Source organism: Thunnus thynnus, chromosome 7, assembly GCF_963924715.1.
Source record: "Thunnus thynnus chromosome 7, fThuThy2.1, whole genome shotgun sequence".
Taxonomy (NCBI): Eukaryota; Metazoa; Chordata; class Actinopteri; order Scombriformes; family Scombridae; genus Thunnus; species Thunnus thynnus.
Genome location: NC_089523.1, coordinates 5,721,052 through 5,736,107, shown reverse-complemented (window position 1 = coordinate 5,736,107; position 15,056 = coordinate 5,721,052). Strand labels below are relative to the sequence as shown.

General features: G+C 38.5%; 2 protein-coding genes across 3 annotated transcripts in view; one reads left to right on the top strand and one right to left on the bottom strand.

Moving 5' to 3' along the window:
• Positions 1-15,056, bottom strand: part of ccdc150 (coiled-coil domain containing 150) — a 117,861-nt gene that overhangs the window by 75,615 nt on the left and 27,190 nt on the right. The window lies entirely within an intron of this gene.
• LOC137185685 (endothelin-converting enzyme-like 1) overlaps positions 1-15,056 on the top strand; it is a 45,726-nt gene that overhangs the window by 20,036 nt on the left and 10,634 nt on the right. Inside the window, exons 7-10 of the mRNA XM_067593989.1 lie at positions 2,463-2,685; positions 8,596-8,694; positions 9,197-9,271; positions 11,364-11,467. Of these exons, the coding sequence (XP_067450090.1) occupies positions 2,463-2,685; positions 8,596-8,694; positions 9,197-9,271; positions 11,364-11,467 (501 nt within the window). The remainder of the gene's footprint in view (positions 1-2,462; positions 2,686-8,595; positions 8,695-9,196; positions 9,272-11,363; positions 11,468-15,056) is intronic.

Sequence of the window (15,056 nt, the reverse complement as noted above, 5' to 3'; positions counted from 1 at the left end):
AAAATATATGTTCACTGTTTAAATTCCTCTTGCCATGGTTTAAGAGCAAGTCATGGCCAGTGCCGTTAACTAGAATATAGACGTAGACCATCAGTGCATGTGAGTAAATCTGGTGCCCCTAATCTAGGCCTCCAAAATGCATATGACAAAAATGATTTGTAAGTACCAAGTTTTTTTCAAGTCTATCTTAACACAACACTCTACATGCCATATTACACTGAAACAGGTATTGGCCACTGTAATCATCCCTCCTCTCCATACTGTCTATTGAGTGATGCCTTTGTAGAGTGGCAACACTAAGAGATATGGTACAAAATCTATATAGGTCATGTGCAACTATAAATTCTTAAGTTCAGTTGAAGCTAACATGAGGCGTTAGCAGTTTGGGTTAGCCAAATCAAGTGGATATTTTCGTACTGGCAGTCAAAAAGTATGTTTGTTGTCCCATTAGCAAACCTACCAAACATGCTACCAAGATGTATTCCTTTGACACAAAAAGGAAATTTTGTAGTAAAATAAGCATAACTTTGGAAGATACCAACTTAGTTTGCTAACTCAATCTTCGGCTGAATGTAAGAATGAATTTTTGCACAGAGGGAGAATTGTGGATTTCGTCCCCCATTTCTCACAGTGTAATAGCCCTCCAAAGGGATCTCTTTATGGCCAATATGGAGAGGAGGAATGACTACAGCCACCAATAATTCTTCAGCCAACATACAGCATAAGAGTATTGCATTAAGATTTTAAGTCTTTTATTTAAGACTTGCTTTAGGCAACAAGAACCACTTATTTAAGGTTAGGAAAAGATCACAGTCATGCTTAACATGTAAGCAACATTTTAATGTTGCCTCTGGTGGAAGTGGAGCTAATTATTAACTATTTAACATGCTATTGGGTACTTTATAACAGTGGATCATATTTTATAAGATTCTGATACAGTTTCCATGTAAAAAGTTACTGTATAAAGCAACTAGTAATTAGGGCTGTGAGGTAAATGTAGTAGAGTAAAAAGTATAATACTTATACTCTCTAAAATGCAGTGAAGTAGAATTATAAAAATTTGAATAAATGTACTTAGATACATTCCACCGTTTATACACACTAAAACAACATAACATCCACTTTGCTTCTCAGAGACAACGGTCACTAGAAGTCACTCTGACCTGTACGATTATGAAAAATAATGCACACTGCCGAGTTTGTTTTTTAATGACTAAACACCTCATTGTGGATTATGCCATTTTACTCAACTAGATTACTCTAAGAGATTACACTCATTACTTTTCTTCAAAGCTGCCTCAAGGAAAACGTTGCTCATCTCACCCCACTCCTCAACACATCAGCAGAGAAATGCTTCAGTGTTGCCATTATCATATAGATGACTTCCAAACATGTAGCTGCACTTCTGGGCACACACTCCCAAACGGATATGCCATACACACGTATATGCATAAACTCACACCTTTCCATACAAACAATTCCTCTGCACCAATCAGCTGACAACAAAATAAGTGAAACACAAATCAGCTAATCAAGCGAAACAGCCACACCTGTAACACATGTTGATTAGTTGACGATACTAATGATCAAGGACACCACCTGAGTCTCTCATTCATTTATTTACCCTCCCTCTCCCTTAGCCCACCCCCTGCCTTCTTCCCCCTTTTCCCGTCAATTAAATTCACTTCACAAGTGCTTTGTTGGCGGGACCTTCAGGGTGCTGTTGCCAAGGCGCTTTTGATTTAATATCTGTCATGCACAGGGAAAAATTAAAAAAAACAAAAAAACAGGAGGAAACAACAACAACATGCCTCCAGGTTCATATGGAGCCTCACAGTGGGAGAGGGGGGCATTTGTCCCCCCAGGGCAGATTAAATGTGCGCACCCAGTGGGGGCACGAGGACACACCAGCACTCTATCGTCTGAGGGAGAAGACACAGCTTGAATACATAAATGAATGATCCATTTTCTCTCCTCCTGCGCAACATTTTGCTCACCCCTCTGCTGCCTCTCCACTGTGAGTCACTCTGGATTGGAGGGAGTCACTCTCTAACTGCTGGGTCCTCTTGACTCCTCACTATTTGCTCTCCATCACTGTCTCGCTCTTGTTTTCTTTCTTACTTTTCTGGCTCTTAAGAGGCTCAGAGGGCAGATGGAAAAACAGAAAGTTTGTGCCAGATGGAACAAGATTACAGTTAGACACAGTAGATGTCACTTAACTTAAAGAGAACACAAGAGGAAGAGAGCTGCAGCCTAACATAAAGGGTTGTGTATAGCACTAGGATGGGTTCTTTTAGCTTTGTACTATAGCAGATGCCCTTTCTTGTGCTTTATTTAATCATCCTCTGTGGAGCTGTTTGTTAACAAAACACAACCAGTTTTTTGGGACAAAGCCCATACGAGTAACAGCATCTTAAAATATGAGGGTAATTAACCAATTCCTCTTATATCCTCCATCCTAGGGTTCTACATAACTATATGCTGTGGCGCATTGTGGCAGCGCTCAGCGAACATCTGTCCACGGCCTTCCGCAGCACCATCCATGAGTTTTCTCGGGAGATTGACGGCACTGAGCAGCAGCTGGAGCTGGGCAGGCTCTGCCTCACCCAGGCCAACAAACACTTTGGCATGGCCCTTGGAGCCCTGTTCGTCCAGCAGCACTTCTCCTCACAGAGTAAAGCTAAGGTAAGGGTGGAGATGGAGAGGTGGTGGTGATGGCTGCTTGTTGGGACAGAGGGATAATGGGTGCATGAATGGATGGATGGATGGATGAAAGCTTTATTTTTGTCTTGTTTTCAAAAAACATATATTCATTCACTCATATTCATTAACTGTACTAAACAGTAGCTAAATTCCACTCATCTCTCCAGTAAATTTGAAGTGAACTTTTGAAATTTCAAAGATTAAAATGTGAATTGCACATATAGTTCTGCACAGGACCACAACTAAGACCCATACCTGACTTGTGTCTGTGTCTTTAAAACCTTAATCCCCCAAAACCCAACTGGTACTGCCAAATCTGAGACCCAAAACTGACCAGTGGCTTTATTTTTGCCAGCTAATGCAACACATTGGCTACACTCTCTTTGCCTCTTCTGGGCATTGCATATCTACATGCAACACATGACTCAAATGGATATTGGCACAGTCGGAGAGAATGAGAGAAATTGCTCAATAAATTACATTTGAAAATAACAAACGCAAAACCAAGCTGAAGCCATGAGCTTTACAAATGATCTGAACCTGACCAGAGGCTAAATACTTTGTTGGGATTCGTTGGATTTGGGTCAGGAAGCACAACTTTGTTGCATGAGATTCCTCTTGTATCAGTGCAAATAAACTGGCTTTCTGAACATGTAACTACAATGATTAAAAAATAACAACAAATTATAGTTGGCAAGTTAGCCAAAAAAGAAATGCATCTGGTCATATTCTAAAGCCAGAAACAAATCTAATATAACACCATCAACACTGAAGTTTATTAATACACTGTATGTGCTTCAGTGTTTATATTATTCAAACAGTGCTATCTATTGGTTATTTTTGGGAGATTCTTGGATACAAGTACTGATTTTATGTCTGCCAAAGTGAAACTGGGGTACATTTCACAGGAACTGACTGTTGTAGCCTATTATTGAAAGCATTTAACAATGTAATACACAATTTACTGACTACATGGGAGATTTAACACATACAACAACAACTCATACAACATTTTAAAGACTGTAGTGGACAGAGCCAATTTTGAACAGGAGTTTTGCAGTGAGATTGAACCGTGTCAAGCTGTAACTGCCTGATCTGTCATGACTTATTTAATGAAGATGTTTCCATCACTACTTACTAAACCAAAAAAAAAAAAATACAGTAATGAGAAATTTATCTGCAATTTCCAGTGACTGCATTAAAAGATAGTTGGAAAAGAATCTCAGTTATAATGAAACCACACAGCTGTCAAAGACAGTAAGAGGAAAATCCACAAAACTGACCTTGGCCTTGAATTTTTTTTTTTAGGACTGTAGCCTACTACTGAAAACATTTAACAATATTTCTTATTGACTGAGACATTCACAATCTTTGGAAACATATTTTCAAATTTCATGACTTATGGGCTCAAATTAGGGTCAAATGTATTGTAGCTGTGTATCACCATATCTGAATGTGTGAAAACATATAAAATGTTTATATATAACATTTTAATCAAATGAATCCAAATGTTTTAACACACACACACATAAAGTTACTGTTTTGAAAAGAGGATAGCTATAAGGATACACTCACTGAACGGAATGTGTGTGTGTGTGTGTGTTGCTTTTCAAACCAGAATTACGAGGTGCTTCACAAAATACACCATCATACAATATAGGTTTAGGGTAGGCTTTTCTAGAGTTTTCAGCTCCAGTAGCACCAGAGATCATGAGGAATATACACCGTTTGGCCATGTTTGAGTTCAGTTAGTGGGACTACGCAGTCGGAGCTCCAGTCAAGCACCGAATGATTCAGTGAACAAAATTTTTTAATGAACTGATTTTAGTGATTCAGTACACTGAAAAGAACAACCCTGTAGAAAGGCTCCATGATTGGATAGTGAAATGATATTCCTGATTGGATATGTTAATATGTCAATCTGAGCATCCCCATTGGCTATTCAGGAGGAAGTGTCAAATGTGGGACAAAAGTACTTGTACCCATAGGTTTGATTTGTACTTGTAGATTTGATTTGTAGTTGTTAACTTGGGATTCACACATACAATTGAGTTCTGTGTGAACTTTTTTCACCCACAAACAGATAGATGTGCAACTGCAAACCTTTTTTGTAACTGCGAAACCTTTTTTGTAACTGCAAACCTTTGTGCAAATCTTCTTTATGCATTCACACACAGAGATTATTTGTGCAAATACTTTTCATTTGTTCACAAAATGTCATGCACAGCTACAGATCTCCTTTCAAAAATTAAATGTATTTGTTCAGATATTTTTTACACATTCAGACATTTGAATTCATTTGATCAAAACGTTTTTACACATTCACACATTTGAATGTATTCATACAAAATGTTTTCACATATTCACATATGGTGATACACAGCTACAATACATTTGACCCTAATTTGAGCCCATAATAACTTTCCCACACTTTTCCATGACTGTTGCAACACTGGAACTGTTTTCTGATCTTGTTTCTATATCATTATTTTCTACTTAATCATTTTCTTTGGCTCCTTGGGGCAGGGGTGAGGCTCCAGCTGGGTATTTTGACACAGCCAGATGATTTTGATTGATTCCCAAACTGGGATCTGGAAATGCCATCCATGCCAATCATAACTTGTTTCTAGCTCTTATCCACTCCACTTTTGATTTCCATTTTGCTCACTGCTTAGGTCAGTCACTACTAATTCCCCACCTCTGACCTTCCATCACCTTTGGTCCCTTTCTCTTTCACCTTAATCCTCCCCCATATGTATTCTTATCTCAGTCTCATGTCCATTCTAGGACATGGGGATATGATTTCCAATGGGATTTCTAACCTCTGTAACCTCATACTCTTTCTTTAAGCCCTTCATCATCTCCCCTTCTTCTTCTTATACGCTTACTGTCAACCCTATAAGCTTCATCTTACAATGAGCCACCTTTCTTCTTCTCTTGCAAACTTCTAAATCTCCCTTGCTGCCAAAGCCCATGACTATAAAGCATGCAAGTCTGACACAAGTTCTAGGTGTTAATTACTTTTTATGTACTGTACCTTAATTGAAATTTAAGTTCCCAAGCTTCTAATGTTCCATTTAAGATTCCAATAAGATACAAAGTGTAAATTTCAATAAGGCTTGAAGCTAGTGGAGCCTTTCTGATTAATAAAATAATAGACAAGAGGGATTTTTAGCATGAAGCCTAGAGTATGGCAGGTTTTTGTAAGATGAAGTGGGTGCTAATCCCATTAGAATCTAAAAATCATCCAAACCATCAACAACTTCTCATGTGGGAAAACTTCAAGCTGGGTTATTGCATTTCTGGTATTGTCCATGTCCACACTGATCATTTCCCACTGTCGGTAGACATCAGTCTATACTATGTTGGCATGCCCACACAGGTTGGAGAACCTGTGTACCTGTGAACCAGCCAGTGGCCGTGTGTGTAGCCTTGACTGACTTGCTGATGTTGCTTACCTCAGCATAAACAGGAATTAATGAGTCTCAGGAGCTTAAACTGAGAGTCAAGAAAAAAGATCACCTTTCTTGTTATCCTGAATCACCAACATAGAGAGACATAACATGTCCTGGTGTCTTTTAGAGATAGAATGAGAAAGCACCAGGAGAATTCTTCAAAAGTAACTAAAAGTTTGGACAGCAGACGTGCCCCAACCCTGCTGAAACCCTGACACTGGTATCATGCGATTCTGCAAAATCTTGTATTACGTTCACTGACAATTTTAAATGTCCAGTGCTAAAATATTTTAGAATTACTTCTTTCTACATTTACCTACATCTGCGCATGGCAACTACATACTCATATAAGATCGCGGTTATGGCAAGTAAATAAACTATGGTCAAGGTATGTTCAAGGTTAGGCAAAAAAAAATGTTGGTTAAATATTAGGTACTTGGTGCTATCTACACTGATTCTTCTGCATGCTTGTTTTTGTTCATTCCACACGGATATCTAAGTATGTAGGAGCACTGCCCAGTATCCATATGAATTATATTCATATTGTACAAATCTGCAAGGCATGATTAATGTCCACTGCCAACAGTCAGTGTCAGTGCAGCAAGCAGGTATAACTTTAAAGAGTACCACACTGATTTAGCATAGCACTTCTATAACATTATTAACCTAACGATGGAATGCAAAAAAAAAAGGAACGATGTAGTTGAACCAGAGATACCGTCTTTTTTATTCTATGCATTCTTCTTCTTTGTCAAAACCTTGCAACTACCCACAATGCAACCTGACTTGATTCACTTGACTGTACAGATTTGAATCAAGCCCCTAGGAACAGTCCCAGCCTTTGAAGCATTTGACAAAGTGGCCAAACCGTGTAATCACATGACAAGAAGCTATTGGGCCCAAAAAGACTTTCCATAGACTTACATTTTGAAAGATACATTTTTTGAGTGTCACAACCCTTGCAAATTTACTCATTTCACTATCAGAATGTGATCCATACGGTCCGATCACATTTCAAAAGTCTAGAAGAGCTGCATGATTTAATCATTTTATCCCCATTCAAGTAAGCAGGGGACTAAACCGGAAGTTAGCCGTCTGGGCCAGTGGAAGTCTCTAGTGAGCATGCTGTATGGGCACATAGGGTCTATAGAGCGTGTGCAGTATATTTTCATCCGGGTAATTTCCTTACAGTGGGAAGTTGCTACTGAACAACTTTCATAGGAATGAACGGGGCCCTGCCTCCGATGCTGTATCCAGTTCTTATTATACATACATGATTTGAGTGTGTTATGCTAGTAACATATGTAATTTCAAGCTGCTAGCCTCAACCTGAGATGGGGAGCAGGCTTGCTCAACTTTTCTCAAATATGCAGTAGTACTCCCAATACCTGTAAACAGACTCAGATGTGTAAAACCAGTAGAGTTCCCCTTTAATTGATCTCTAAATACCATTGATGGGATCTACAGGAATTTGAAAACAATCCAAGAAGGAAAAAAGACAATGTGACAACTCAGTAGCTTACTCACATAATGATATCTATGTACTCTACATGTTGCAAGCCTTATGGCAATTTTTATTCATGTCATACAGTAATTTGCTGGTTATCACCCTACAAGTTAAAGCATCCCATTTCAGTCAGCTGGACCATTCCAGTTGTGTTGGTGCTTAAAGCTGGAAAATAGAAACATGCCTCCATTACGTTTTTAAAATTAAAGTGAAATTCAGTGATGGCTGAATGCACTGGCTTATGTTTTATGGTGTGTTTCAGCTGCACATACGGTCAGTAGTAATCTGATATTGGACATGGGAATTTGAATTTAAGACAATGGACTGATCAAATCTGCAGCAAAGCTGGCAGAAAAACCACCAGTGTAGGCAATCTAATATAACAGAAATCCAAATGATCAGTTAGTTATAGTAACACAGGCAACCCTGCTCAAAAGAGTTGTGCAAAAATGACCTTACACTGTAATTACACCTTTAATTATTTGGCTTTGGGGGATTCTACAAGTTAAAGACTCTGAAAATGTGGCTTCAAATATTCAGTTATTCTCTATGATATTAAATATTTATAACTACATACGCATTATTTATTAAGAGTATAACATTGAAGAAAGAAAGCTAATATGCTTCTTCAAGACCATGTGGGTGTGGTTTGATCAGATTTAGTGACCAAACAACCAATCGACTGTCATCAGATTAAAATATTTCTAAATTCTGATTGGCACAAGGGAGTGACATCACATTTTTTCACATTTTCAACTGAGCTCCACCTACTTAAAATCTGTGAGAAGAGCACAGAGAAAAAAAAGAAATACAGAAATGTAAAATAATACGAAAACTGTTCTAACTTTAGCTGAAAATAGTGTAGGCGCATTGAGAAAATATGTTTTCAGGGGTTTTAAAACTTCTTCCGATGATGTGATCTCCCTCCAGGTACAGGAGCTGGTGGAGGACATAAAGCACGCCCTGGACCTCCGGCTGCATGAGCTGGACTGGATGGATGAGGCCACCAAGGAAGCTGCCAGAGCAAAGGTTCGGAGAACGAACTCAGCTCCTCTATCACGAACATGAATCCCTGCCAGATCCGATTAGTATTTGAAAAGGATTTAATTATTTCTTGCAATTCTTTTCTTTCTGGGGGTTTGATTGATTGCTTGGTTAGATGGAAGTGTGTGATAGAATACATCAAGGACTTGACATTGAGAAGTGAGGATCGCCTAATCCGGATCTCTCTGTGGTGCTGATTTAGGGTCTGCACTGCAAGATATCCCCTCTAATACTTTTACAATCTGAAGTTATAATCCTTTTAGAGGGCCATGGTGAATATAAAGAGCTTCCCTATAATCCTATTACATTGGGTTTGCTTGATTAGTTGATGCATGGGTGTGTGCTCGGATGGTTGTGCGCCTGGGTCCAGAAACAAGTGTGTATTGGTGGTTATTAGTTACTGCAAGTGGATGTACGGTGGTGTTGGGTAGGTTTACTTGTCTCCCTCTCTTTCCCTCCATCATCCTCTTCTCCTCTTCCCCCCCAGCTGAAACACATGATGGTGATGACAGGATACCCTGACTTTCTGCTCAAACCTGAGCTCATAGACAAAGAATATGGGGTGAGTCATGAGCCTCCTATTTCATTCTGCACTGTCCGGTCTTCCTCACCACACACGAGTACCCATACATCATACACACAAATACTATTTCCCAGCATCCCCCTCTGTCTATCTCTGTTTCTAGAATGATTTTCCATCAGGCATTACCATATATCCTGGGAGATTGTATTCAGATGGAGCAAAAATACATCATGCACAGGAATGAATTAACCCAAGAGACACTGACAACTCCATTCAAATATATATAATAAAATACATTAAGTATGTTGATCTGAGCAGGAAGCACATGCAAAACCTGGGAACAGGCAGCCCAGCCCTAAAAACTATGCAGTCAAAAGTTTGTTGATGGAGAACTGTACACTGAACTTGTAGACAACTATGTTGGTTAGCATCAGTGGTGGAAGGAAACTAAGAATCCAAGTAAAAGACAGAAAATGACCTCCCAAACAGGTCAGTGATAATACAAAAAAAGCAGGGTAGCTGTGCATAAAAGTGAGAATACACTAAATATGTGCCCAGATAAAGGCCTTTAATGACATGGAGAGCATAAAAAAGGCTTGGATTGGACTTGATGCTGCTTGAGGAAGAGTGCCAAGCTTGAAACGTGTTGCAATCCAGAGTAGCTGCTGATGCAAGCCTTTTTTTGGTTGTTCATTAGTAGCGCTATGGAGCGATGTTTGTTTTTGAGCACGCATACCGGTGTACAGGTAACACAATGCATATTTCTGATGTGCTACTGATCTACAGGTGGCAGAAACGTGCCAAAAAATGCAGCCATGCATCAGCAATGATGTGCTAGCACGTGAACATGCAGGTATCAAAATGTTCCAAGAAATCAGCTTTGCAATTGCCTAGCAAATGTGTGGAATCCATTTTTGAATATTTTAAAACCTATATTGTTTACCATACATCCATGTTTGCTAGCTAGCTATCAGCTCATCTGCAACGTTTCTTGGTGCATTATCATCAGTCAGTGGAATAGTATGGAACCATTGGGCTGAATGTGTATCACGTTGCCCGTATGCTTACGTATGTGCATTTACATCCTTGTAAAAACAGTGCTCCACAGCACTACTAGTGGTCAAAAAGTCCACAGGGTACCTTTAAGTAAAGGATCAATATACTTCCTTAATGTGTATGCATTGCATTTACACAGTTCATAAAATTTGTTAAACTTGACTGGACTTGAGCCCTAGTACACACCACTGGACTGCTGATGACAGTATATAATAGGTGACTCTGCTGTTCACAATTGCTACAGTACAGTTGCATTAAATTTGATGTGGGAGAAAAACCTGCCAGCTTTTGAAGCATTTATCTTACCTTAAATAAATAGTTTTTGAGAACATTTATGGGAAATAAGCTTATCTGCTGTCTACAAATCAGATGAGAAAATCAGTACCACTCTCATGTCTGTAAAGTAAATATGAAACTACTATCAACTGCTGGTTAGCTTAGCTTACCACAAAGACTGGAAACAGGGAAACAGCTCAACTGTCTCTGACCAGAGGTAACAAAATTCGCCTATCAGCACTCACTCTGAACTCAACTGAACTTTATTCATAAGCAGAGTGTTGCTTCACCTGTATTACTGGCTCTACTCCTTACATTACCAAGTACACAGACTCAAGAGTTGGACGATGCTGCGAAAACTCCATCTGCTACCACAATTTTCAAATAGCAGTCTGTCCAGATGTGTATTTTTGTCACATATTGACAGAGGCACATCTGGCCCTGTGAGACTAAACAAGCAAGAGATTTTTTTAAAAAGCAAGATGATGTGTTTACTGTCAGTTTAAAAGACAGAGATGTTGCAAAAGTATTACATTAAATCCCTTTGGCAAGTGAACAAAACCAATTGTCGATCTGTGTGCAATAAACTACTGCAAGTTCATTTTCAAGTTAGATGTTGAATCATAAATAAGTTGTGTTACAGTTGCCACAGAATACCACCATTTACAAAGTAACAGTAAATTAGTAGCTGACTTGGTGGTTCTGTCTGGCCACAACACTTAACACACTTCCACAAACACCCAACTAATACATACACTAAAGGTGCACATAAACTTACCTCATATCTGTGGCTTTGCAGTTTGATGTGGATGAGAAGACCTACTTCAAGAACATCCTCAACAGCATCAAGTTTAACATCAAGCTATCAGTCAAGAAGATCCATGAAGAGGTGGACAAGACGGCGTGAGTTTCATATCTACACATCTTACACAAGCTACAACAGCTAGCCAACTCGGCTAACTGACGTGCAGTGCAAAGCAATTAAAGTGGGTTAATATATTTGAAATCCTGCCCGAGCTCATCCAGCTGAGGCTCACACAGTTACACCACTTTGAGTGTGTGTCTCTAATATGTTTGACATGCCTAACATGTGTCCATGTGCATCCCTTTTTAGTTTGACATATTTGTTGATGCACCACTAAATCAAACCAACAGATACAAAATTGACATACACAGCTGGAGAAAATCCATTTGATTTACTTATCTATAGCAGCCAGGCAGCAGAAAAGTGCTGTGGGGTATACGGTTCATTTTTTATAAAATACAGCCCGCTACGCCTGGATTGAGTGCTTCTCCGCTATGACAACACATTACAGTCACATTAGTATTCCAAGGTGCTCAAAACAACTGTACAGTATCATTAGCCCACACTCAACGCCCTGAAGAGTTAATTCACATACTCCCCCTTTATCACCAAAAAGTGAACCTTTCATCCCTCAGTCTGTCTTGTCACATGGAAATAAATAAATAAACACTCCTCCTCCTCCCTGTGTTTGTCTCCCTTCCATCTCTCTGCAGCCCATGCAGAGCCATCAGTCTTTCACTCCTAGAACAAGGGCATCTCACAGTTTCAGAGTCATTTGGGGGATTTTGTGCCAATCGACTGGTCTGGCTTTAAGTGGATTAGCATAAAGGAACTGTCCGTGTTTTTATATGCAGAGAGGAACTTTGGCCATGGGACCTCACACACAGAATATTTCTCACCAGGGGGTTTAGAGAGTGAGAGAGGCCAGCCTGGTATCACTAAATGAATATGAATTATATGAATAACACAGCAATTTCTTAAGTCATTTTGCACGTTATCACTACACATTTTATGCTTTTCACATGTCATTTAACGCCGTTTAGTCCCCATAGACTTCCATTGCAACCCAGTATCACGGCAGTCCACGTCAAGTGACTGTCAAGTTTCTTTCGGCAAAAACAAACTCTCCAGTTTCAGTATGAATGCATTTTGATGAAATTTCTAGTGAGAAATATTCATTCAGTGCATGTATATGATGTTTAGTTTGTCAGTTTTTTCAGGCTTTCTATTGTTGCTATGACGGTTGCTATGGACACTGTTGCTGAAACCACGTAGTTGCATGTTGTTTGAATTGTCTTTGCGTTGTGTAGTTATCTGAGCTGTTATGTTATTTGTGTTGTTTTATGTAACTGTTTGATGATGTTCTTTCAATCAAAAACACAGATTTTAGAGCATCCAAGGGAGGAACTGAATTTCAAATCCAGAATTTGAAGCTTTGTGATTGGCTGACTAGAGGATCCACTGCCTGGAAGTGTTTTCCTCACTGTCACGGTGTTAAGGTTTTCTTTTAATGATATCTTTAACATTTCTCAACACAAAAACATGAAAGTGTCCTTGATAACTCAAGAATATGATAGGTTGATGTTAAGGCCATCAGTTTTAATTATTTGTCCTTTGATACTGATAGTTTTTTTGTCAGCTTTGGATAGCGGAAAACTAGGGAAGTACCTTGTGTTGTGGGTAACTTGGCGCGTTTGACTTCTGTTGTGGGTTGTCTGTGGTTGGTGGTCTGCAATTCAAATCCAAACACCACCATCTCTGTTAAGAAAAGGCATTTTATAGCCTGTGACTGTAAAATGTTACTCATTTAATTTTATATTTCCAGGAATATGTGGCTGAGGATATTTAATATGAAATCATCTTTATTAAAATATAGTCTTCCTCAATTAATAGAGCCACATCATCCAATAAAGCACTTCCAACGTTGTGTGTGTGTGCATCAACTCTTGTGCCATGGCCATATAAACGGGATGTAGACGGGGTTATCAAACTTAACATTTCACATCCCTCATTTAATCCCTGCACTTGTCACTTTCATATATTTCATCAAACTGGACTTTAGATTGTGCATTACATTCAGCCTCCACTGTTACATAATTTAATTATCTATGCACATGTCACATTTAATTTTTGCTCTTGTCACCTTCATATGTATATTTATTCATATTCATTCATATGTATATATATATATATTTCATACACTTCATTTCTTAGCACAGTCCACATTTCCTTTGTACAGTCAATATTTCAAGTTTTATATCCCATTTCAAAACTATTACTATTCTATTCTATAAATAGATTTTAAAATTTCAATTTCATTTTAATATTACTTTGTTTATTTCATTATAATTATCAATATTAATTTTACCTGACATTTGTTATTATTTTGTTTTGTTATATTCTTCTCTTTTACACTTTTTGGGAGCATTCTTTGTATGCTTGCATTGGCTAATAAAAGGCAAGGCAAGTTTATTTGTATAGCACATTTCAACAAGGCAGTTCAGATTCTGATTGAATGGACGATGTCATGCTGACATAAATCCCAAAACCGAGAATTATAAAGATAGAAAAATCTCCAGGGTTGTGTGAATAGAAGCCTATGCCCCAACCCTAACCCAAGCACTTCCTCCAAGCCTGTAGTAATGCCCTAGATTATCAGCTGTATTGTAATCTCTGAGGGTGACTCATTTTGGTCATTATTTCCACTAAAAAAGAAAACAGACAAACAAAAAGCTTCATTTTATATCTTGGGCTTTCAAAGTGCTCTCTGAAACTAGGCCTGGGACGGTTTGTGTCCATGAAATGAGAAAATTAAAACTTTGTCGTAGAGCTAAACCAAATACATCGTTGGAAAGGTCTCAGACTGGAGAGTAACATATCAGTATGACGATTCTACATGGCTCCTGCTTTGAAATACTGACCTTTGAACCTTGACTACAGTGCATGTTTGAAGGCTTATAATTCAGCAACAAAACAGGCCAAAGACATGAGACCAACAGTTATAGAGAGCTCTTGACCTCGGCTATCATGTGAGTATAGTCAACAACTGTGCTGTCAAATATAGGTAAAATATGGTTACAATTAATTTTCACCCATTTAACAATTAGATATTTAAAATCTGATTACACAAATGTGTTTACCATCCCCTTAAACTCCTCAGTGTACTTTCAATTTAGTATTTACAACCTCCTATTCTAGGAAAAACACTAATATTTTTTAAAAACTACAGCTCCCTAGAGCCGTGCCATGCAGATTGATACAAATCAGCACTACAGTTGTAGTTCTTTCAGTTTGCAAAATAAGGGTCATAAAAACATATGTCTACTGCATACATCAAACATCTAGTATAGCCAAACTAGTAATTACACCGCATCTATATGATGTATGTTAAGAAAAGGTAAAGGTGTTGGTTTCAGATATTTTAGCTAAAACAGGAGTCGAACGCGCCAAGTCCACCCATAACACATCAACCAATGTCAATGAGGCTCTGGGTGATCGAAAACCGACAAAAAAAACCCCAAAAATGTTATTTCTCAAAATCAAAGGAGAAATAATTAAAACTGATGGCCTTAACATTAAATTCATATTATTAAGTTATCAGGGACACTTTCATGTTTTTGTGTTGAAAAATGTTAAAGATATCATTAAAAGAAAACCTTAACACAGTGACAGTGAGGAAATCGCTGC